Source organism: Emys orbicularis, chromosome 4, assembly GCF_028017835.1.
Source record: "Emys orbicularis isolate rEmyOrb1 chromosome 4, rEmyOrb1.hap1, whole genome shotgun sequence".
In the NCBI taxonomy this organism is placed as follows: Eukaryota; Metazoa; Chordata; order Testudines; family Emydidae; genus Emys; species Emys orbicularis.
This window is the reverse complement of record NC_088686.1, coordinates 30,534,667-30,560,492: the sequence shown is the minus strand read 5'-3', so window position 1 is coordinate 30,560,492 and position 25,826 is coordinate 30,534,667. Positions and strand designations below refer to the sequence as shown.

The following is a 25,826-nucleotide window of genomic DNA, read 5'->3' as shown; positions in this document are numbered from 1 at the left end:
TGGAAAAGAGAAGACTGAGAGGGGACATGATAGCAGTTTTCAGGTATCTAAAAGGGTGTCATAAGGAGGAGGGAGAAAACTTGTTCACCTTAGCCTCTGAGGATAGAACAAGAAGCAATGGGCTTAAACTGCAGCAAGGGAGGTCTAGGTTGGACATTAGGAAAAAGTTCCTAACTGTCAGGGTGGTTAAACACTGGAATAAGTTGCCTAGGGAGGTTGTGGAATCTCCATCTCTGGAGATATTTAAGAATAGGTTAGATAAATGTCTATCAGGGATGGTCTAGACAGTATTTGGTCCTGCCATGCGGGCAGGGGACTGGACTTGATGACCTCTCGAGGTCCCTTCCAGTCCTAGAATCTATGAAAAACCTCAGCTCTAAAGAGTATGGGGCGCTTTAATTTCGCAGATGTCCCAGTCTTCTCCGAGCCCCAGTTTAGGGGCTGAGCAGCGCTTCCCCTTTAAGAGGCTGTTCCCTGTGAATGGAATCGCTCCTTCTCGCTGGTAGAGCTCACTGTGCAATTCACCAGGGCCCCCCATTCACGCCTCCTTCTCCGTTCTCCCTCCGCCCCTCACGTCGGCGGCAGCAGCTGCCGGGGCCCCTGCCCGGGCGCGTTTGGCTCGCAGCTGCAGGCCAGGCCTCCGGAGGGTTGCTCGGGGCTAGATTTGCCGTCGCAAGAATGGTAGCGGCAGAGGGGTGGGAGGGACGCAGCTCGGCCGGCCACTCGCGCCTGGGCAGCAGGGAGGGACCATCGCTCATCGCGGGCTGAGGGGGAGAGAAGAACCCAAAGGCCACCGACATTGGGGCGAAACATTTCCACCCGGACAACATCATGTCCACCAAAGCGGAGCAGTGTAAGTGGCGGGCCCCCGGGGGTCGCTCCCGGCCCCTTCGCTGGGAAACTAGGGAGCAGCTAGGGCGGGGGGGTTGCTGTGTGTGTGCGGGTGCGGCGGAGGAGGGGCGCTGCACTGTCCATGGTCCTGGGAGCTGGTCACAGGGGCTAGGGTGACCACATCACAGAGCTGAAATATCGGGAGGCGGAGCAAAAAAAAAAAAAAAAAAAAAAAAAGCCGTTTCGCAGGGCCCGGGGGAATTAGCAGGCTCCGGCCGCACAGCGGCCGCTACCCTCCCCGTGGCCCCGGGCACATGCGGCGCGTCCCGCTGCCCTGCCGGCAAGGAGCCGCTGGAGCGCAGCCGAGCGGGAGAGGCGCGGGGCTCCGGACCCCGGCAGCGGCGTGGGAGAGCGGCTCGGGGCCGCGGGAGCGGGCTTTGTAAAATTTATCGGCTGGGGGCCCCGGCCGGCTCGCTCCTCGCCCCTGTGTGTGGGGGTGGGGGGTAGCGTCCCCGCCAGCATGTTCCGCTGGCCGCCGCAGGCCAGGTAAGGAGCCGAGTCCCCCCTCCCCCCTCGTCCTGGCTCCTCAGCTGAGCAGCATTCCTCCTCCCTCCCAGGCTTGCAGCTGTAATGGCGGCGCAAGCCTGGAGGGAGGGGTGGTGGTGAGTGCGGGCACCGGGCGGGCAAGGGGGGCTAGCAAGGGGGCTGCTCCCCCAGGAGGGAGACGGGGGGCTCAGACGAGGAGCCAGGACGAGGGGGGACTCGGTTCCTTACCTGAGCTGCGGCGGCCGGCGGGATATGCTGGCGCGGGGACGCTACCCCCCTACAGGGGCAAGGAGCCGGCCGGGGTCCCCTTCGAGCCGATAAACTTTACATGGCCCGCTCGCGCGGCCCCGAGCCGCTCTCCCCAGCCACTGCCGGTGTCTGGAGCCCCGGGACGTCTGGTCACCCTAACAGGGGCGGATGGCAGGTGGAGGAGGGTGTGTCAGGGGGATCTATTACACTGCGCCTTGCAATTTGTCAGCTGCCTGTCACTGCGCTCTGAGCTGTGTTGGGGTGTCTGGCTGTCTCTGCAGTGCGATTTATTTCACACAGCTGCTGAGAAACCCTGTCAAGGGTGCCCAGTTTGTGCTCTGCATGATATCGGAGTTAAAAACCGGAGGCTTTTCTGCCTTCCTCCAAGACAGGAGGAAGGAGGATAGAAGGGAAGCCAGGCCCTGGGACCTGGTTCTGGTTAAGGCCTGGTTTTAGGTGTTAGATCAGTCTCCCTTGCTGTAAATGGCAGCTGTGGGTTAAAGCTTCCCAGCCTTTGTTCAATGCTGTTGTACATCATTTTCAGTGCCTGTCCTCTTCCCTATGAAGTCTTGCACTTGGTGATTTTTCAATACCTGTACTGATACAAACTGTTTTTGTTGCTTTTAATAGCCCTTAAACGTTTCACCTATTGCTTTGCATGTTTCCAGTGAGATAATATTTACATGCTCTGTTAATAGGAAAGCAACACAATTATGTGTTGGGGCGGGAAGGGGAGGAAGTGATTGATTGGCTCGGTTTGGCTTGTTGATTTAGTGATAAAATACAGAGCCTAACACTTCTTGGTCACTAGCCCTGATCAGTAGTGACCCAAAGTGAGCTGACAGCTTCATTGGTTTGTATGAATTGGGTCCTAGTGTCTGTATCAAAAAGTCACCCAACTAATTGATCCAAGAGTCTCAGCAGGGAGCCCACAGATTGAACTAACATAGAACGTGATCTGCCCCTCACAGTCTTAGAAGTGTTCTACCCATGAAGAAGCTCATTGATGGAGTAGGGAAGCTGGCCTGCTGCTCTGGCTCACGCCATGCATCTTCTGTGAATATACAGAAGTCATCGTTCTCTTGCCTTGTCTACTCTATTGTTTCAAACTATTCCCCACTGCTGCTAACAAACGCCAGGAGAGCTCCATTGACGTATACCCCTAGAGTGGCTGCTAGTAGCCACTGACATTTTAACTGCCATGTTTTCTAGATCTACTCTGTCAGCAAAGTCAGATGATGGTGATTAGAATGCAAGCAGCTGGCCCACATCAGCACTCTCACTATTGTTAATAACTGGCATATTTGCTGGTGCAATAGTGGGAAATTTTAAGAAAAATGCCACTGTAGACCAGCACTGAATCCATATAACCTTTTCTCCTGATGCACTATCTTAATGATGTGTTGGGATTGCTCTGTGATCAAGGGCTTAGAGTGCTTTTGGCTCAGCTGGAATCATTTCATCCGACATTCTGGATGTTGAAATTCACTTCCCTCTTTGGTCCATGCCTATTGATCTTCAGGTTATAGTACAGAGCCTTTGTGTTTTTACAGGCTTTTGCCTGATTAGGACAAAGGGACATCTTTTTTTTTTTTTTTTTTTTAACTTTTGGGGTTAATCTCTAAGTTACAGTAGCTGATATTTTTGTCTTTTAAGTGTTGTGCTGATGGCCTAGATGCATCCTTTATGGAGGGTGCATTTTTATAAATCAAGGGATGGTGTCCCTAGCCTCTGTTTTCCAGAAGTTGGGAATGCGCGACAGGGGATGGATCACTTGATGATTACCTGTTCTGTTCATTCCCTCTGGGGCACCTGGCATTGGCCACTGTCAGAAGGCAAGATGCTGGGCTAGATGGACCTTTGGTCTGACCCAGTATGGCCATTCTTATGTTCTTAAAAATGAAAGAGAAAATTCTGTACTCCCTCTCTGTACGATACAATGTTCTGCTCTCACCCATTGTGCTACTTTTTTCTCTGTCTCCCTCATTTTCTGAACCTGCTCCCCCTTCTCATGCTACTCTGTATCTTACCTCTGATTACTTCACATTGATATATGGAACAGTTCCTTCTGCTTCATCCATCCTCTCCATCAGCACCATTTTCGATGTTTTCCCTTTCTGTAATCAGCCTTCATGTTCCCTCATCCCTAATATTCTTGGCCTGTTCTACTTTGAGCTTCTTTCACTCACTTTGCTGGCTGCTATTTACTGTTTCTCCCCCTTGTGCTGCTCTGGAGCCCTCACACTGGCATTGCCTTCTCCCTGTTTCTTTTAGTTTTAAGGACTCACCCCCTTTTTTTTTACAGTTTTGGTGTGTACATTGGTTTTAAATGGGATTCACTTGTGGACCCAGCTCATGGATTTCTCCTCTGTTCCGGTCCTGAAGCTGGCTTTCTCCTCCTCATGATGCTTCAGGTTGGGGATCCAGAAATTCCTAACCCACTGAACTTCTGTTTTATAATATGTTTAGCAAGGCTCCTCCCTTGCCTAGTTCTTTATCGCATTGTAAAGTGTGTTTATTTGCTCTTTGCATAATACCAATTCTCTTTCACCTGCACTTTTTGACAAATGGTGATGATTTCCAACAAGAATTACACTGGCTTATGCACCACTACCAGGCTATCCCTCAAGCCTCAACTGATGCTGCCACTGCTACTGTCCTGCTTGACTGACAGGCAAGAAGCAGATTGTCTCAGGTAGGCGTAACAAGCAATGATGAGTCCAGAATTTGCCATGAAACAACAGAAAAAACTAAAGTGAAAGAATACACTGACCAGATCAGAAGAGCAAAAATTCCAATCCTAATCATTGGTGGTGTGGAACTCCGCAGGAATACATGACCAAGTAACAGTTTGTCTCCTACTGCTCTGAGCAATACCAGGTCATCCTAACAAAAGGTATAATGGTGACAGCCAACAGAGGGTCACAGGAGGTCACCTGCCATGCTACTCTTCTTTATCCTCTACATGGGTCTCCTTCTGAGCACATTCTGAAAAGTAAAGTCAATGATTAGGCCTAACATCACAGCACTCCAATGGAGCTGAGCTATTGCACAGAATAGCACCCACTGACAGCAAACAACCTGGAGACCACCCATTAATTCCCTTTTCCTCCAGTAATAAAAACTGGCATCTGCTCATGGTAAGTAATGTTCTGGGAATGCCAACTATCCTCCATTTTCCTGTCCAGGACTTTGAAACAAACAAGGAAACTATCTCCAAAGAATCCAACCCAGCTTTTACATTTGTGTCAAAGAGGAATTTGGGAGTTTAGATGCACATGCAGCGTGGAGATAGACATTGAAGCTAGCAGATGTTTACGTCAACATTTTAAAACATGGATAGCTAAAGCAAGGCTCCTAAATCCATATTTAGACATAGCAGTACAAGTGGCCTGATTTTCTAAAGTGCTGAACACCTGCACTTCCTATTGAAGATAATAGGATTTATGGATGCTCAAGACTTTTGAAAATCAGTTACTTATAATCCAATGCCTGCTCTGGATTTAGGAGCCTATCTTTAGGTACAGAGATTTGCAATATGATTTAATGCTTTCATTCAAAAAAGCTCTCATTAACCTGGGACATAACAATTACATTTCTATGGGAGGTGTAGTCTGATACCAAAAGCAACATGAAGTGACTCATTCTACAAACAAAATTATTATCTAGCTATTGTGTTTATGAATGTTCTTTTATGTTGATTGATTTCATTTGGGGCACTAACCCGCTTAATAGAAATAAACAGGTTTCCTACTTTGCACAAAACAGCACTCCTGACATGCTTTTCCCCTCTCTTGAAAACAAGTGGCCGTAGAGATGAAGGAGGCTCTTTAAAATACAGCTTGACTAATATCTCTGGCATTGGTTTTCCTATTTCAGTTATGGACATCTGACTGCGTAGCATGGCACCTGCAATGAACTATAAATCCAGCTGTGAGTTGTTCTTTGGTTGGGAAATCTGATTTGTGACCTGATTATTTTACAAATCTACTAGGCTTCATTTCCTTTACACCAGGGAGACTGGCATCACAAACAACATTTAGTAAATAGAAAAGGCTCTTTCCTAATCTAAGCCATGTATTTATACTGTATGACTCTCATTACCATGGAATCTGAGCACCTACACAAAGGATGTTCTATAGGCTAGTTGTCTAACGAGATTTTGGGAACAGGGATCCATATTCTTACATATTTGTAAAGGGCCATTTACATCTATAAGGCTGTATCAGTAAACAGTAATAATATACATTATACTCGGGGAGAATACATGGTGTAGTAGAAAAGCTTTATCCATTTAAATCTGAGGTGCCTGTTTTGCTCACACGTGGAGAACCCAAATGCACCAGTTCTGCTAACCAGAATGTCATAGATATTGTGGTGGAGGGAAAGAAAGCCTTCCTTGCCTTGCATAATCACTGAATAAGATTTAACACGTTTATTCTGTAGTCATTCAGAACTCGGAACATGATTTTTGCTACTGGATTCTTTAGCCTTCTATTTTGTTGGTCCCACCCATCTGTATATCATTGTATTGAGTCCACTGAATGGATAGTTGAGGACAAAATATGACTAGTATGACCCACAAGGCCATCAATACCCAGTTGGATGCACAAATGTAGCTTGTTTATGCAAAACCTTACTAGTGCAAAGATACAAACATGAAAAATTGCACACTGGAAAAAAGGAGACTTTGAATGGACTTTTTTTTTTTAAATTATTAAAATTATCCATAAAATTAGAGATACAGCCTCCACCTAAACTGCCCTTTAGGCATACACAATTTTGTGCAGAGGTCCTGGGGAAAAAATAAATATGATCATGTAATTAAAATCAGTATCATAATGCATACATCCAACAGGGCTGAATTCAGGTTGCATAGGCAACCTTAATTTTGGCATTTCCTAACTTTTGAGTGCCTGACTTTGCAACCTGAATATTTTTACCATAGTTTTTGTATTTAATAAATCTATAGGATAGTTCACTGGGGGAGTTGATCAAAGCAAAATATATACAGTAAATGTGTTCAAGAGATACCTACGTTTAGCTGTAGTCTGGCATGTTATGATGGATGGTCTTACCTTGTTCCTAAATTGTTTTATATATCTATAGGGCAGGATTTTCACCAGTGCTAGCATTGCCCAATTCTGCTTCCACTGAAGTCAATGGGATTTTTAACACTGACTTGAATAGGAGCAGAGTCAGGCCAGTTCTGAGTGTGTGGAAAATCCCACCCGTAATGTTCCTCATTGCAGAGAGAAAAGTGAACATGCACTTCGAAGTTCTCTTGCTTTGTTAACAAAGAGTTAAAGCATTTAAAATCTTAAGCTGTGCTGACATTTATTATGTCATGTTGTCCACTCTCAGAGAATGACAACAACAAAGTGACATAATGAAGTAGCATCAGTATTTCATATTAACAAAAATGCTGACTTTTTCTATAGCTATATTGTATTTGTTTGCTGTGGTATTGTACAGAAAATAGGTGTGTCTTCTAAGCTTAGGCCTATAACTGATTTATGTGCTGAGCTTTCTTTACAATTAACCACACAGTGACTTTTATGGTAGAAAGTAGAAGACCAGCAGTCCATTTGCAGGTATTCCATCATGAGTAGGGAAAGGAACTTATTAGAATAAAGAAAATGCTATTCTTCCTAAAGCTACGATTTTGTCCCCTGCACTTCACTGTAGAAAAGCTGCTTTGAACCATCCCTGACCCCACCCCACTCTGATCAGGCTGCCTGCTATAGATATAAATAAACTGTACACATAGTCTTACACAATTGATTCACTACATAGTTCTAGAGCAAACCACTGAGTTTCTCTTTCCCTCAGGTTATCCATCCATAAATTGACCGTAGTAATACTTATCCATCTCACGTGGGTGTTGTGTGACTTACTGAATCAATAATTATTGCTCCCCCTTTTTGCCCTGAGTGGCTAGTCAAAATGTGGAGCCCTGTACATGTTCCAGTTGGGAGTAGAAATTGGTGGTAGTCAGGTATTTCTTGGATACAGTTTATTTTGTTTACAAAGAATGTACAAAGTCCTGTGTCGCTGAGCGCAGACGGAAACAAACAGCTTCTTTTGCTCACAGCACCAAGAGCACTCTTTTCAGCCTGAGCCTGTGACCCAAAAACCTCTCCCTAGATTTCTTCCATGGTTAGCCACATGCCTTCAGCTGCAGGTGATCTCTCTCACTCTGTTCTTGGCTGACCTTAGTTTCTGTGTGATCTCTCTTCCCTTGTACCCACACACCTACCCAAAACAATACTCAGACAGGAGCTCCCGGGGTTCACACACACCCTTTTGTCTTAGGTGGGGCTTATGCATATAGTTATAGGTCACATCTACCAATCTCAAAGAGGTTTGAACTCAATCCATGACAAGGTTTCACCCAGCTCATAACATTATAAATGAGGCTTGAGATCCATGAATGGAAAAAATGAGACAGGCACTAAGTGTTTGTTTGATCTGTTAGCACAGAGTAGGACTAAAACAGATTTAAAAATACTATATACAATTTTTCCTTTTTCTTCCCTCCTTCATCAAAGTATTCAATTTATTCAGCCACTATAAAGATTGGAAAGACTTGTCTCTTAGGTTTAGCTCACTGCATGGATTTTAACACTACAGTAGGGGTAGAAAACTGATATGGTGTCTTAACCTGAACTAAGCTAAATGAAAGTCTCTCTGTTTTTTTTTTTTTTTTTCCAGTTGCTTCCAAGATCCGCTATCTACAGGAATACCATAACCGCGTTCTTCACAACATTTACCCTGTGCCCTCTGGAACTGACATTGCAAACACTCTGAAATACTTTTCTCAGACTTTATTGAGGTAAGTTTTAAATTATGCTCTTCAAGAGAAAAAATGTTAGGGGATATGTATTGATTTCTTCTTGGTTAATGGATCTTATGGATCAGTGCTCAACCAGAAGGAGTCAGAGCTCAATATAATTAAAAGTATGGTATAAATAAATTACAGCAGTGGCTGTTGCCCAATTTGCCCAGTTGAGCTGCTTATTGAGTGGCTGATTCTAAAACAAAACCTGGTTTGCTTGGCCCTACTATAGGTTAGTGGAGTGCACACGTGTGCTTGAAGTAAAGAAGAGAGAAGGTTGCTATAAAATTTCACAAGTTTGACTGTGACCTCTCTGAGAATCCTAAAGCTGTAGGATCCTACCGAGATGAGCCTGAGCAGCAAAACTAGAAGCTGAGCTGTCCATAGTTCAGTGGGCTTTCAGATCTGGATTTTGGTTCAGCCTATTATAGCAACGGGCATAGGCACAAAGTTTGGATCCAGATCTGGATCTGAATGACATTAACGGTTCAGAGTTGCTCCGATCTAGTGATTTGGTTTAGTCCACTCTAGTTGCAATATAAAAACCAATAAGTACGAAGTATGATTAGAGAATAGGTTTAGATAGGTGATATGACCTTTCAACTTGTTAAAGAGAGCTGTTATAGGTTTGGGACTTCATTAGGAACATTACTTATATTCCAATTTTCCCACAGTATAATGGATTCATTGACCTGAATTTTCAAAGTGGCCTTCAGATGGCCTTTGATATTGCAGATATAATTTTTGTATGCCTACATTTTTGTGGCTTAATTTTTCATATGCAGATAGTTTTGAGTTGACGGTGCATTTTTGTGTATAACTACCTGATTTGCACTTACAAAAATATTTACTCTTAGAAAATTGCACCCATACTTTCAGAGGCTGCTTTGGAAGTTAGGCCATTTGTATTGTCTTGGAGAGAAGGAACATTCTCTCTTGCTCTAAAATATGTTAACAAGCAAGTATTAAAGTTGAATGAAAAACTCATTGAGAGCCCACATTCAGAGACCATGGAATTCAGAAACACTCTATGTTCTATGTTAACGGGAAAAATACGTATGTAGAAATACACATTACCCGCAGAATCCCTTTTTGGCTGCAAACTCTCAGGAGCTGTGTTTATACTTCACATTCCCAGATTTCATGAATAAAATCATTTAACCATCATGAAATTTTTAGCTCACTGAATATTTTAGGGTGCTGAACACACCTGTGTTAACTTAAAGGGCTCTTTTAGGTCCAACAAATGGAATGATGTTCAATTAATATGTTACATTAATAGCTGAAAAATCTTTATAGGGATATTGAGAGTAGCTAGGAAATGTGGTTCTTATTCCATGTCTGTGTATTTTTAATTGGCTAATCAAATAATGAAAACATTTGAAAATCAGGCAAACACTGCACACAAGACTCTGTGTGCAGCAAAACAACCTCAGCATAAGTTGAGTGGGCCTCCCAAGCTATTCAGCCATGCAAATTGTCCTGGATTCTGGCATGTACTCTCCTTCTCACCTCTCATTAGTGACTTGCTCAAAGGTATACACTAGGATAATCCCCATTTGGGTGGAACTCCATCAGTGGCAGCACCGTTGGAATTTGCAGCATAGGAAAGGTGCAAACGTTTTATCACTCTGTCACCTAACTCTGCACAGAGCAGTACATTGCATAGTGTATTCTTGGTGAGAAATTCTTCACACCTTATGAGCATTCAAGTTGCTGGACTGAGTGAAGCAGATAGTTTTATAGGTTACAAAAGCAGAATTTAGAGGTCTGCACAACTCCCTTTTCTGTGTGGCTGTTTTAAATCTGCAGAATTGTTAATTCCATATGAAGGGAGCAATTCCATTTAACTTCTTTATTTCATGATAGAGGTTGGACTGAACCAAAACCCTGGTACTGATTACCCTGAACTTGATAAGGTTTGAGGTAGTACTCACAATGTATATTCAGATCTGGATATAATTTCATAGATGATCTCTTTCTTTATAATGGGCAAATCAAAATGCTGAATCTGAACATCCCCCAAATTAGGGAGAGGGCATTAGAAATCCAGCCCTGGATCCAGACCTGAATTTCATATAGGCCATTGCCTGTATCCTTAAAATAGGCCAGATCAAATCTCTAATCCAGACCTCCTTTAACTCTGGAGTGTTTGAAATCTGGTTCTGGACCTGGGTGCTGTGGTTGAGCCCACCACAACTTCATACACATGTTCACACCAAGACAGGGATTAGACAAAACACCTTACTCTACACTAAGTGTGGCAAGTGGAAAGAAGGAAACTCCTGTCCAGTGCACGCAATTCCCCTTTCAGGGACCTTAAGAAGGCTTATCCTAAACAAACATCTCAATATCCTGGCTTGCTCAAGATTTTGTTCAAGAGTTTCCCTGAATGGCTTGCATCCCAAGTCTTCTTTCTGCCTCTCACACTATGAGCGCGTCCACACTCATTATTGCACAACGGAGTATAAAACACAGTCAAATATACCCCATTCAGTTGTTAGCGTACTAGGCCCTAGCAGGTGTAGCTTTTGCGACTTGTTGTACCTTGACAATACAGTTACTTTTCTGAGTTATAAACATATTGACTTAGTTCTTCCGAGTGGGGCAGTCCCACTGTTTTGGGTCAAAGTCATATCTCGTGTAATACCAGTAGCTTCAGTTTAGTTGCAACAGGGATTAACTTGGTCCTTTGGTTTATATACGTTCAACTATGTAACAGGCTCAGGGGTGGGGGCGGGAAGAAGTGGCTATGGTTGAAAAAAGTGAGGTGTTTACTTTTTATGAATAAACATCACATAAAATCACCATACACAATGCATAACATATTGATTCATTTAGCTCCTCCTCAATTTTCTCTTTGGGCAGAAGCATTTCTTTACATTACAGCATGAATTTAAGTTTCATGCATTACTCATTTCCAGCCTTTCCTCCCTCACTTGAGGATTGACCTAGAACATAATAAACCTCTTATAGAACATCTTATAGCTTTTTTCTTGTTTTCTTAGAAAAAACTCCTCTGTGGATTTCTTAACTATAGACAAAATTCTTTATTTAATGAACAGTTATTAATGCACAAGATATTTTTACTGCTTTCTCGTGTGTGGAGAGATGCAATTTCTCTGACACCATTTCTCAAAGAAACACCTCGGGAAGGTAGTAATTTGGAGACTGGCCTATGTTGCAGCAAGGGAGCCCAAACTTTCACCAATTAAGAGATGTATTGGCAACTCATTTGCATATAGTGGGACAGATTCAGTATGGAGGTGGCCTGCAGATACTACAGGTCCCAGTGTACAGTGCTCCATATTGAGTAGAAAAGGGAACGTGCTACAGTGGCCAGATCTGAATCTGCAGCCAAACTTTCTCAAAGTTCAGGATTGTTATTGGATCTGGAGTTTTGACTGGTCGCGTTATAGAACTTGGGGTCAGCTGCATATCCAGATCCAGAGATCCTCTGAGTTTGGGGGTGGTAGGAACTGGGGCTTTGGTAGGGGCACATCCCTAATACCTGAATTGAACAGAAGGCCTCTATGATCAAGATGGAGTATTGTATGCTCGGACCTGTAGTCTCCATGGGTCCCACCTTCATATTAAGGAGGAGGGAGGCCCTGAGATGAATGTTAGCCATCACAGCTTTACACTTTCCAAAACAAGGATTTATTAATGCTGGAATGTCCCTCCTGGAAGTATTGCTCCCAGGGGGCAGCACTTCTGGGGAGTGATGTGTTGGCAAGTGAAGGAACTGGATTTGTTGGGTAACTGGGTAGCATCTGTTCACAGAGAGGGGTTGAATGTAATTTAATACCTCCACATCTCAAATCAGAAGCTGCAAAATGTATCGTATGAAAGTCAAGCAAATTAAAAAAAGCAAATCCAAAAAAGAGGAATCAGCACTCTGATAATTCACTTTTAAAATCCTGATAGATCTTGGTTGGTTTACTGATATGATTTCATAAAAACTGTCAGAACAGTCTTATTACCACTTTTCTTAGACTGGACATTGGGTAACAGAAACCAAAATAATTTACAGGCATACAAGGCACAATAAGAAAAAACCCCCCAAAAAACTATGCAGTAACTTTTCTTAGGGTAGATTATATTGTATCTATATAACATCTGCATACTTGAGAGATCAGGCATGCCTGACTGTAGCCACCTTTGCTCGGAGATGTACTTGTAAAAATTGTAATAATATTTATATGGCAAATAAATCAGGCCCTCTCTTGCAAACACATAAGCATGTGTGAAGCTTTCTCATGTGAGTTGTCATACTGACTTCTATGGGACATCATGTGAGTAAAGTTACACGTGTGTTTAAGTATTTGCAAGATTGGGGCCTGAATTCTATGTAGGGTGGGTGGAATTTTCAAAAGCGCTTACCACTGACCTAACTCTGCTCCACTGAAGTCCATGGATATTTCAGTGCCCCACCTATACTTTACTAGTTTTAACACTGACTTCAATGGGAGTAGAGGTACGCCAACACTGGCCACTTTTGGAAGCTCACCCTACAGGTACAGTACATGTAAAACAAGTTGGTCTTTGGTTTAATATATTAAAATAGTATATGATACTTTTTATAGGAGCATGAAAAAGTTTATTAGATAACCCTGTAATGCATATTAATTTTCTGTTAGGCTAGCCAAAATATAGCTTTGTTGCTTAAGCAGCAATTTATTCTATTTTAAAAATTATTAATCATTTCAGAACAATTGGACTAACATGTTTATAACAATTTTAAAAAGACATAGCAAGCTGGTTGATTTTTAGCCTCTATTTTGATGCCCACTAATTTTAATTTTAATTTTTGAAATTATCTTTCCTTTAGTTTGTAGTGAGTTTTGTTGAATAATAACGTAAGTACATAGCAGCAGGAATGTATGATAACACACTGTCTGATGTGCAGTTCTATAACTGGTATTGCTTGCTTAGCCCTTAGATTTGGAAGTAACTATTTACCAAAAGAGTGTTTGTATTCATAAAATAAAATGTTTCCTCCCCAAACATGGGCAAAATTAAAAACACACATAAACAACCATTATCATTAGCTCACAAACATATGCTAAAGATCATCTACTATATATTATTTTATAGCTTCTCCAAATGTAGTTTAGTTAACATTTTAGAAATATTATATTATTTCTAAATCCATGTGCCTGTTTAAACTTCATTATCTCAAATGATACTGACGGAATGTCATGAAACAGTATCATAAAATACATACAGACATTATTTTAATGCGATAAACATGTGATTTTTAAGACTATCTTAACAAACCCACATGTTTATTCTTTGCTAAAACATGTTTCTCAAAGTGCCACACCTATATTTTACAAGTTTTCACTCCCTTGGTTCAAACAATCTTACTGAAAATGTATTTCCCCCAAATCTTCTCAGAAGCAAATTCTCCAGCTATTTGAACACAGCTATTCTTTGCATAGCAAGCAGCTCAATTCCCAAATTTTGCTTAACTGTGAAACATGGGTATGGCACTGAAACATGCATTTTTATATTTTTGCTCCTTATGAACCAGATAACACATGAGATGCAATGGAAATTTTTACAAACAGCAATTTTTAATTTTACTATCTTGAAGCATGGAAGTGAATGGTTGCTAGATTTGCCAACACACTGGTATTGGTAGAAATTGCATCTTATGTGGGGTGTATCTGGTGTTTTATTATTTGTTTTATAGTGTCATTTCAATGTAATGTGCTGTTCTTTGTGTCTTTGTTGTCTCTTTTTTTTCTTTGTCCCCCCAACAGCATTTTGTCCCGCACAGGGAAGAAGGAGAATCAAGATGCCTCCAATTTGACAGTGCCCATGACCATGTGTCTTTTTCCTGTGCCATTCCCACTCACCCCATCTCTAAGACCACAGGTCAGTTCCATCAACCCTACTGTTACTCGCTCCCTCCTTTACAGCGTCCTGCGAGATGCTCCATCTGAACGCGGCCAGCAAAGTCGTGATGCTCAGTTATCAGACTACCCATCATTGGACTATCAAGGACTTTACGTGACATTGGTGACTCTGCTGGATCTAGTTCCTTTGCTACAGCATGGTCAGCATGGTAAGCAGGCCTTTGAATCCTTATCGTACACGTAGATCCAGTGCTTTGAATCCATGTGAGGTATGTAAGGCCTGGTCTATGCTACACAGTTACGTTGACGTAAGCTGCCTTGTGTCAACCTAGCTGTGGAAGTGTCTACACGTAAATTTGGCTCCTGCCAACATAAGTGCCTCTCTACGCCGATTTAGTAACACCACCTCCCTGAGTGGCGTAGAGTCACGGTCAATGTAATTCGGTTAATGCAGTGTTAGTGTAGATACTGTATTGCTTAAATTGACTGTTACTGGCTTTCAGGGACAATCCCACAATGCCCTACACTGACAATTCAATCGATACAAGCGCTCCTGGTAAGGAGGTGAACTGCCAACACAAGGACCCAAGTATGCGTGCACACAAGCGATTTAGTAAGTGTGGTGGCTGTATGCTGATGCAAGTTAGGTCAACATATTTTGTAGTGTAGACATGGCCTTAATAAAATAATAGAGATGGGCCTAAACTGATCTAGATTTTCAACCTATTCCAAAAATGGAAGTATTTTTATCTGGCCTTTTCGTTTGACTCCATTGAAGTGTCAGGGCCTATTTGCAACTTGTGGATCTGGGTTTGGATTCTGAAGCCCACTAATGCTCAGGAATGTGCAGATCAGGCCCATCTCTGAGTAAAATGTAAAGTAGATTTGATAAAAGATCTTAACAGTATTTTAACAATGTAATAGAGCAGTGGTTCCCAAACTTGTTCCGCCGCTTGTGCACGGAAAGCCCCTGGTGGGCCGGGCCGGTTTGTGTACCTGCCGCGTCCGCAGGTTCGGCCGATCGCGGCTCCCAGTGGCCGCGGATCGCTGCTCCGGGCCAATGGGAACTGCTGGAAGCGGCACGGGCCAAGGGACATACTGGCCACTGCTTCCAGCAGCTCCCATTGGCCTGGAGCAGCAAACCGCGGCCACTGGGAGCCGCGATCGGCCGAACCTGCGGACGCGGCAGGTACACAAACCGGCCCGGCCCACCAGGGGCTTTCCCTGCACAAGCTGCAGAACAAGTTTGGTAACCACTGTAACAGAGACTGGTTTAAAATGTCACTGGGTAAAAAGAAAGGATTGTAAGTCTGAATATACAGAAATAGGGGGTTTTGCACAGTGCTTTGAATCATCTCATCACAAAATGTATTGGATTTTGATCACATGTTGCTATTTATATTGTTCTTAGTCAACTCCTCCAGTATGCAATTTTGTAGACTGCGGTTATCTTTCCTGAAAGCCTGGGGCCCAGTTCTCCCCATCTCAGGATACCAGTATCTATCTTGATTTCAATGGGTGTCACTTGTACACTGAGGTGGAGAGAACTATGCTCCAGGCTGTTAAGTTTTGGTAAGTATATGAATTCATTTTGCAGGAAAGATTTCCCTGTTGCTTTCAGAATTCCTTTTGGATAGATAATATAGTTTGATTCCAGTATAGATGTAGAAGGAGATGATATGATGTCTATACAGTGAATTAAAATTTGCAATGAAACTTGTAATTTATCCCTTCTTTCAGCTTAGTAATTTCTTTAATAAAATATAGTTATCAGAACAACTTAGATCTAGAACAATGCTGTTGTGCCTTCAGCCAGACCACTTGTATTTTGATCCTGTCAGATTTCACAAGCTAGGCCACGTCTGTACTTAGTACTTTTTGTGCAAGATGCTGAGCATTTGTGCAAGATGCTGAGCATTTATTGCAAGAGAGAGGCACTCTGCATCCTGCAGTATGTGGCCCTTGCATGGAGGACCTTTGAGGAACATTAAAATGGAATACATTAATGATTGTTAGAACTTAGAGTGCTTTTCAGCCATAGATCTCTAAGCACTTTACAAAGGTAGGTATAAATATCTCCAGTTTACAGATGGGAAAACAGAGGCACAGGCTGCCTAAGTGACTTGTCCAAGGGCACACAGTGAGTTAGTTGCAGAGCTTGGACTAGAAACCCAGTTGCTTCAGGAGGAGGTTTTTGTGATTCATAGAAACATAGGAATTGCCAGACTGGATCAGACTCAAGGGTACCTCTAGTCCAGTATCCTCTGGCAGTGGCCGGCACCAGGTACTTCAGAGGAAGGCAAATGTGGAAGAATCTGCCTCCCTCCTGACAAGTCTGATCCTGATATCTAAAGATTGGATTAAGCCCCGAAGCACAAGTTTTAATATCCTTTCCACAATTTTTGGTATAATTAATTATGATAACTCTGAATATACTTGATATCCATATAAATATCCAATCTCTTTTTAAATCTTGGTGAGTTCTTGGCCTCAATGACTTACTGTGGTAATGAATTCAGCAGTTTAATCACTTGTAGTGTTGAAAATACAGTGACATTCTTCCCTCTGAGTCAGCACAGAACCAGTGCCCCCGTCTGGTGTTCTGGAGACACTTTGCTGCTCTTTGAATGAGATTTAAAACATAGGTTCTGATTTCCTGTGGCTATGACAGCTTCTATGGCACTTTTTGCAAGAATAGGTCGGTTTATATACCAATGTCCTGGCCAAATTCTAACTCTGATAGTGGCATTCTCCCTACCTAAACCCACGCCCCCATCCATGCTCCTGTGATGGTTTCACATAATTCATTTTCCCTCTAGACCCGGGGTGGGCAAACTTTTTGGCCTGAGGACCACATCAGGGTTCCGAAATTGTATGGAGGGCCGGGTAGGGAAGGCTGTGCCTCCCCAAACAGCCTGGCCCCTGCCCCCTATCCGCCCCCTCCCACTTCCCACCCCCTGACTGCCCCCCTCATAACCCCCAAACCATCCAACCCCCCCGTTCCTTGTCCCCTGACCGCCACCTCCCAGAACCCCCTGCCCCTAACCGCCCCCCCAGGGACCCCACCCCCATCCAATCCCCCCTGTCCCCTGACTGATCTGACCCCTATCCACACCCCCGCCCCTTGACAAGTCCCTGGGACCCCCTGCCCCTTATCCAACCCCCCCGCTCCCCACCCCCTTACCATGCTGCTTAGAGCACCAGAACTGGCAGCCGCACCGCCTGGCCGGAGCCAGCCATGCCACCGCGCAGTCTAGAGCACCGGGGCAGGCTCGCGGCTCTCGCAGCCGCACTGCCTGGCAGGAGCTCGCAGCCCCGCTGCCCAGAGCGCTGACAGCACAGTGAGATGCGGGGGAGGGGGAACAGCAGGGGAGGGTCCGGGGGCTAGCCTCCACGGCCGGGAGCTCAAGGGCGGGCAGGACAGTCCCGTGGGCTGGATGTGGCCCGAGGCTGTAGTTTGCCCACCTCTGCTCTAAACTGTTGCCATTTGCTGTTAAACAGCTGCCTCCATCCACCCTAGAAGGAAATTCATTATAATGGTGGGTGAAGTGATTCCTGTGTGTTATTTAAATATCAACTAAATTTCTAAACAATTTTGGGGAGAAAGGCACAATTTAAGTGTAAGTTATTATGATAGTTTTGTAAACAGTCCATAAACCAAAAAATATATCCTGTTTTTTTTTTGTTTTTTTTTTTAATATAATGATGCTCTGTTTATTGAATTTTCTTTGACAGATCTTGGACAGTCGATTTTTTACACAACCACATGTTTGCTTCCTTTTCTCAATGATGACATCCTGAGTACTTTGCCTTATACAATGATTTCAACATTAGCCACCTTTCCACCATTTCTGCACAAGGATATTATAGAGTATCTCAGTACCTCTTTTCTGCCTATGGCTATATGTAAGTGGAATTCATTCTAATAATGTTACATTTCAGAAAGTACGTAGGTTTTTGAAATAACATTAGACCATAGTTATCAATGTTTTATTTACCATGTGGATGTGGTTACATATTAATCTACTTGCTTACTACAAAATATAATTCAATGTGGCTGCTCTTACCAGAGGAAGAAGTTATACAGAATGTCTACTTTTTATGTTGTATTACTAGGTTATTTCTTTTCACTTAAAGGGTGAAATAAAACATCTTAAGGTGATATACTGTACTAATTACACAGAGAGCTTCCAGTGGTAGCAATGGGAGTCCTGAATACAGAGCAAATGTACAATATGTTCCTGAAAATACAGATGCAACAGCAATATGTATAACATTTGCATCGGGATGCACATGAACAACTACTGTCAATATAACTGATGGACATCCAACAGCAGAATTTGGCTCTATCTATTTATCTTATTGTTTTGCACTGAGTAATTATGGGTGCCAATGGAATCTGTTCTAACTGTAATTGTCAGGAATGAATCTGATAGGTAGTTGATTTTCTGCTTTTCTTTGAAAGGATATTGAATTACTGCATAAAGTTAAAATCCCTGCAAGCTGTGGATCCAAAGCAGTACTGACTAGCTGTGTTTTGAACACTCATCTGTGTACCTGATAAAAACTTGCTGACCTTTCAGTAGCTGCTGTAAATACATCTTTTTTCACATTTCACAAATTTGGAGACTGGGGACTATAACAAGAGTCAGTTGCACCATAACCAGCTAAATTCCCCTTTCTTATCAGCCCTATAGACCTTTGTTGTATGCAGTGTTGTTGTGTAGCCATGTTGGTCCCAGGATATTAGAGTCCTTTATCTAACAGTATGAACTATTTCTGCATTCAGAGCTCCATTAATGGTACTGGGAGTTTTGCACAGCAAATCTCTACAGAATATGGGAAGAAGCATGGTCTAGTGTCCTAAAGCATAGGACTCTGAGGAGGTCTGTTATCTACTATTCCTGGCTCTCCCACAGATTTGCTGTGAGACCCTGGGCAGGCCACTTAACAGCTCTGTACCTCAGTTTCCCCATTTGTAAAATGGGAATAATAATATTTCCCTATATCATGAGGGTCTTGTGAGGCTTAATTCTATAATGTTTTCTAAAGTTCTTTGATATTGTGGATGGAAGGTCCTATAGAAATACAAATCAATATGCAATAGTCTCACTGTGGTTTAAAGAATCTTGAACTAAAGCCTTTATCTATCCATTACGCTAATCTGTGAAAAATGCATTAGATGCAGAACTTTCTATAGAGTGCTCCTCCAATCCTGTATTTCCTCAAATCTCTGAAACTATTCTCCAAAACAACCTATTAAGCCTAATTCTCCCTTTAGTTAAATGGATACTAGTCCCCCAGTGGATATTGTACATATGTAACTGAGAGCAGTAGTTAGCCAATTGCCTTCTTCTCACACAGCTTTCTCAAATCACTGTATAAATCAATCCAACTCTATATTTTGTTTCTAATACCGCATGGTACCTTTTCTCTATAGACTGTATTTTAAATGCTAGGTCAGAACTGCGGGAGAATACGTATTTCGCAATATAAATTATCACAAACATATCGTGCCATAATAATTTGGGGATTGTTTTGAGCGGCATGTAATTACTGGGCTACCTACGTGGCAGAGAATAGTTCCAGCAGAGCAGTAATTAAATCTGAGGTAATTACACTTGTAGCATGTACACTCAGGGGTATCAATTATATTCATTATATGAGTGCTATGATCTATGGGTCCAACCATCTATAGCACATTGCTGAACTGTTTCACAGCTTCTCTTCCACTAACCCCACTTGCTTAAGCAGCTCATAACCCCAGCAACAGGTTCCACTAAGCCTTTGCTTTGTAACTCTGTTTCTGCAATCAATATCAGGAGATGAATGATGGCAGCCCAATAAATACCCTCAATCTTCAGGGCTTTTCCAGGATCCTAGCTGGTGGTGACCACTAGCTCAACATTGATCAGCCCACTAGGAGAGCAGCAGAAGCTCCAGCTAGGGTCTATTAGGTCTTATCCCCTACAATCAGAATCATAGCTCCCATGTTTAAATACTGCTGTTGGTATCAATGTCCTAGTACAGTTATCCCAGCTAGTGAGGAATGGGTTTTTTAATCTGAGAATAGTGTTTAAAATCATGCTGCCTAGGGACTAATCTATACTATAGACCAACAACAGCCAGCACGCTATTCCACTCCAGCCCCACCCACATTCCTCAACACCAGTCCTCTCATCAACCCTGTTGCCCCACTCAGTAGCTCCCCTAAGCTTCCCATTGTTTCCCCCAGGACCTAAATCCTAACAGCAAAGGATTGTGGGATATGGTGTGTTGTGAGCTGAATTTTGGCCATTTTGTGGGTTGCAGACTGAAAACATTTCAGAGCCACGGTTCTGGAGCAGGGTTTTGCTAGCACAGCTCTCAGACAGAAACCTTGCTATTCAGGGGAACTAGGCTAAAACCCTGGGAGCAAACACCACATCTACAATAGTCTTTCTTTTGCCATCAGAGAGCTTTTGCCCCATCACGGTTGTTGTTTTTTTTTTTTTTTTTAAATACATGCATCCCTATGCATTTTATTTGCATCAGTCAAAATCTAAACTGGGTGCAGTTGTTTTCTAATTTTTCTTGCTGTACACTAGGAGATATTTTTTGCTTCCCTTTAAGTGGGATCTTCGAGGAGAGAAGGAGTGCCTGCACACGTCAATCTATCTGCATCTTCAATGCTAATGATTGCAATGCAGTACACATCAAATCCTGGTATGTATAAATAAATATGCACCATTGTTTGTATCTCTCTCTCTTTGTAAAGGTATGAGTCATGAAATATTACATCAAAGAAAGTGTTTGAGAACTCAGCTCGCTGGAAGTTCAGACAATTGGAAATGCCTCTCCTCACCATACTGGAATTGCGAAAATGGATTTAAAAATAGTCCTTTTAGTTAAAACGTGGCATTTCTGAGGCTGGTATTTGAAGCAGCAGTGTTCCAGACAACTAGGCTTGTCAGGATTCCATTTTAATTTTATTTGTTTATAATTTTGATGGATAATGTTGATTATTTGTAAGTATTTTTTCCTATTTTTATCAAATTAAATTTTCACAGATGTGCAAAATTATGTGTTTTAAGCATATTTTACCAATTTCTATTGATTTTAAAGTTCACAGTTGTGGGTATTGGGGGGTCAGAGAACGGGGTCAGGAATCAGACCATAAATATTTAGTGACAGTAGATGTTGAGACTGAAAAAAGCTACAGCTTTATAACCATTAAAACACAAATTGTCAACCTCACATGTCAAAACATACAAAGTACATATTCTTAAATCCAACTCTAATAAGTTCTCAAGCAGTACTTTTCTTACTCTTCCTATCTATAAATTTCGATTATTATCGATGGAAATATTTTTTCATTGGTTTGTGCATGTACGGTGAAATTGAGACTTTAAAGCAGTCCTGCTTATTCTAGCTTAACATCAGAAAATGGAACATTCTAACATCAGTGCTTAGCAATAATTACTAACCACTATCAGTCATAATTAAAGGTCGATAGAATCTGTTTTATTGTCTCATATACTGGACTCCTATACTGCTAGAATCACAATTGTTGTCACTTCTTTAGCAAGACAGCGATTGCTGTCTACGGGCTCCAAAATAAACTGTAATTAATTTAATTGTAATTAAAAAGCACCTGAAGGCAAAATCTGCTCTCTCTACCACTGGCGCAGCCCCAGCAAAGTCAGTGAGGTCACACTACTGTCAAGTGAAGACAACATTTGACCCATAGGAATTGACTCTCTTTGCCGTAAACAACTCTCTCCTATTCTATTTATTTATTAAGTGGTGTAGATATTGAAATGCACTGGGCCGTCTGTACCATGAGCATGTGAAGAAGTCTCCCACAGTACAAACATAATTAACCAAAGCTGAATAAAAGTAGGCCACAACCTAGAAATAAGCTATTTTTAGGACAAATTTTAAATATGAATGAGATTTTTGTATGAAGTATTTTGCTTTTTGACTCCCAGACAGGGCCGCCGAGAGCGGGTTTGGGCCCCAGTGAAAAAAAAATGTTGGGCCTCCCAGCAAGGGTGGACCAATTAAACAGGGCCGATGGGGGCGGGGGGGGGGGGAGGAAGCCGGGCCCTGGGCCCCCTTCCGGACTGCTGGGCCCCGGTAATTTGTACCGGCTTCTCCCCCCCCCCCCCCCCCCCTCGTCGGCCCTGCTCCCAGATCCCTGCTCTAGCCACAGCATTGTTACACCAGAGCTGAATTTGGCATTATATATTCAAATACTGCCATAAAAACAAGGTCTAAGTGAATAGGCAGATAAATCAGATGTAGGCAAAGGGAACTACTCCATCTCTGTGCAAAGAGTAAGTGCCAAAATTGGTACACTAGTAATTCTCATCATTTACTGCATTCCTCAGCATCAACAAACTACTGATATTTAATTTTTGACTCTCAATTATCTACTCTAACCCCAGGACAATGAACCCTTAGCAAAGTGTTCACTTTGTAAACACTGAATTAAACAGAATGTAGATTCAATAAACTAAACTAAATGCGACACAAGCCATTTCTTGAACTTGAGTTTCCATTTCAGTGTCATGCTTATATGGTCTTTTTCTCTCTCAGTGTATCATTGTCAGTTACTGGAATGCCTCATGAAATATAAGCAAGAAGTATGGAAAGTAAGTTTGTGACCAAATATACCTTATATAGACAATGTTGTTTACCATAATGAAAACCAGATGGCTTGAAAACTGTAGTCACTTTGAGCCAGAAAGTCAGAAGTAGTGATCTCCATATGTGATCCTCCTGCTGAATTTGGGACAAGCATGTGTTGGTTGCTCAGAATTGGAATTTATAGATGCTGTTCCATCCCTTCAGATCAGGGCCCGTTTTCTGAATCCTGCTTAAATGTTGCTCACGTTGGGAAAAATCTTGTAAGAGCAAGAGATCTTACTAGTTCACATTGGGCTGAATTTTTATGAGGATGGTTTGTGTGTAGTATCATTGAGGCCAGAGGTAATTTAGTCCCTATTTGACCTCAAATCTGGATTCTTATCCTTAGCCTGAACCAAATCTGGATCCAGTTATGGATCTAAACTCCACCTGTTTGGTCTGTATCTAGACAGAAGGCTTAATTTGCTTCAAGTTATTATATATTATATGCATTGTGGTAGCACCTGGAGGCCCCAGTCAAGATCACAGATCCATTGTGCTAGGTGCTTTACAAACATACTGGTAGAGTTGCCATCTAAGCTCCACCAAAGAGTTTGCAAAAGGTGGTGGGCAGGGTGTAAAATGTATACAATTGGTATATGTGTATGTACATTTGAAAACATACATAAAGTAATGTTATGAAATGAGTAGTGTTTTGTTACCATGCAAACTAAACAGGCTACACATGTTTTTCCTTAGGACTTGCTGTATGTAATAGCTTATGGTCCTTCTCAAGTAAAACCTCCGGCAGTACAAATGCTATTCCACTATTGGCCCAATTTAAAACCGCCAGGGGCAATAAGTGAGTACAGAGGATTGCAGTACACAGGTAAGTGCAAAAATGTTTGTATAAACCCAAATAAATACAATAAACGAGGTGGTCTAGTGTGTACTAGTGTTAGCTGTTAACTCCTGTCAGAGGGATCCTAACTACAATATTCTATAGGCAGATATATTAAGTATAGGCAATGTCTATTTCAGTGTGCTTTCAAAAGGTGATGATAATCAGTAGAAATTATGGGTAGTAGAAGCTGGGATCAGATCCAATAAATCCAGTGTGTCAGTCCCAACACTAACTGGATAACCTCTCCCCATAAACCTACAGTGCAAAGTCCCGAACTGGGATATAAATGTACCCTGTAGGTACCCAGAAGGAATCCATTCCATGTCCCTTTCTACTGTCACGATGGATGCTATTGATGTCTCATTTGTTATAGCTGCTGCTGTTGCTATGACTCCTCTTCTAGCTATTACTGTCACTGGAGTCATGTGCAAACAGAGCTCAGTAGGAAAGTTCCCAGGGCTGGAAAGAAGGATGTGGGAAAGGAGGAAGAGAGAGACAAAGCTGAGTAGGTGGATGGCACAAGGTCTCACGCTCACCTTCCTCTGTGCTGTTTTGCATCTTATATTGGTAGGGGATTGTGCTTCTGCTGGGGTGGTTCTTAAGGGTGGGAACTTCCTTTTGCTGCTTGTTGGCCTTAACCCCATCTCTCTGCTTTGAAGAATCATATTTTCAATGTTGTGTTGTCTTTTTGGATTTTTTTCCCATTTGGAGTACAGTTGGGCTGGCACAATAACCCTGAACTTTGGGACATTGACAATGTGTACTTGGGTCTGGATCCAAATTATGCCACTGGAACGCACCTCTAATATTTGATTACTGTCACCTCCTATGTAGCATTCCCTTCCCCTTTTTAATGAGGTCAGATTATTGGGATTTAAACGTCACTCTGGTTTGTATATTGCTGGTCTCTGATCTTGTTCATCATATTATTATATTTTAAATTGTTGTGCGGCTCATTTAGGGCTAGATTGTGTCTCTAGGACACAGTATTGCCACCCTCGAGAGCAAAAATTAAGATTTGGACCCCAACAAATCATGAGATTGTCCCAAAAAATCATGGGCTTTCTAAAATAAAATATTCTATTCTGTGGTTTTTGGTCTGTCTTCTGATTTTTGAACTGCTCCTGCCCATCCCCAGAGTGTGCATGACAGTGTTGCAAAAGATTCCACATTTATTGGGTGAAGTGATTTTTGGCTCCTGCTACAGGAGCTCTTGCCCCCACATTTGCCTGTTCCCTGCCAGCAATTAATTCTGACCCCACCCTCAGCCCCCCAGCTTCCCCTCTGCTCTTCATGGGTTTTCACCGCCCTCTCTCAGGCCTGGGGGACTGCAGCAGGGTACCCTCTCCCCTTTCCAGTCCGGGGGGGGGGGGGGTCCTACGGAGGAACACTCATGCTATCCTATCCCTCACATTGCTCAGAGGATGGGATGGAGTTGTCCTGAGCAGCTGGTCTGTTTAGCTCCTTCCTTCCCCCTCCCCTCCTGTCAGAACAGTTTTGGATTGCTATGGGGTGGTGGTGGGGAGAGCTTTTCCTGTAGCAGTTCTGATTGGTTGTTCAGCCCCAGGAGGCAGGCGAGTGGGGCAGACAGCCGATCACAGGGAGTTTCCCCCCTAGGCAGGGCTCAAATTCCCTAGAGAGCTGGAATGTGTGACAAAATCTGAGCATTGAGGACACAGCCCTTAGTAAGGGATAGTGTGTTGCTGAGCTGCCCTAGGAACAGCTCAGGGAAAGAATTGTGCTTTAGGGAGTCACAAATTCCAGGCTGCTCCTGGGGGTAGTCATAAATTAATCCAAAGTCTGGGTAACATGAAAGAGATGAAAGGGGTGCTGGGGAGGGTTCCTTACTCCCGTTTTATACTCTTGTGTCTGGGAATACAGTCTACCTCATAATCCAGGCAGGCATGTTATAAATTGTTGTTGTTATTAGTATGCTTCCTGGGGTAGGGGTCATGTCTTCCTTTGTATTTGTACAGCAGCTAGC

General features: G+C 42.7%; 1 protein-coding gene across 3 annotated transcripts in view; it reads left to right on the top strand.

Moving 5' to 3' along the window:
* Positions 1-831: 831 nt before the first annotated feature.
* The window catches only part of UNC79 (unc-79 homolog, NALCN channel complex subunit), a 146,278-nt gene continuing 121,283 nt past the window's right edge, over positions 832-25,826 (top strand). For 2 of the 3 annotated variants that reach the window (XM_065403675.1, XM_065403674.1), the window contains exons 1-7: positions 832-853; positions 8,341-8,461; positions 14,233-14,537; positions 18,064-18,234; positions 20,941-21,033; positions 22,909-22,964; positions 23,698-23,827. In XM_065403675.1, the coding sequence (XP_065259747.1) occupies positions 832-853; positions 8,341-8,461; positions 14,233-14,537; positions 18,064-18,234; positions 20,941-21,033; positions 22,909-22,964; positions 23,698-23,827 (898 nt within the window). Of the gene's footprint in view, positions 854-8,340; positions 8,462-14,232; positions 14,538-18,063; positions 18,235-20,940; positions 21,034-22,908; positions 22,965-23,697; positions 23,828-25,826 lie in introns of those variants that run through there. The other variant, XM_065403677.1, reaches the window with a different exon arrangement.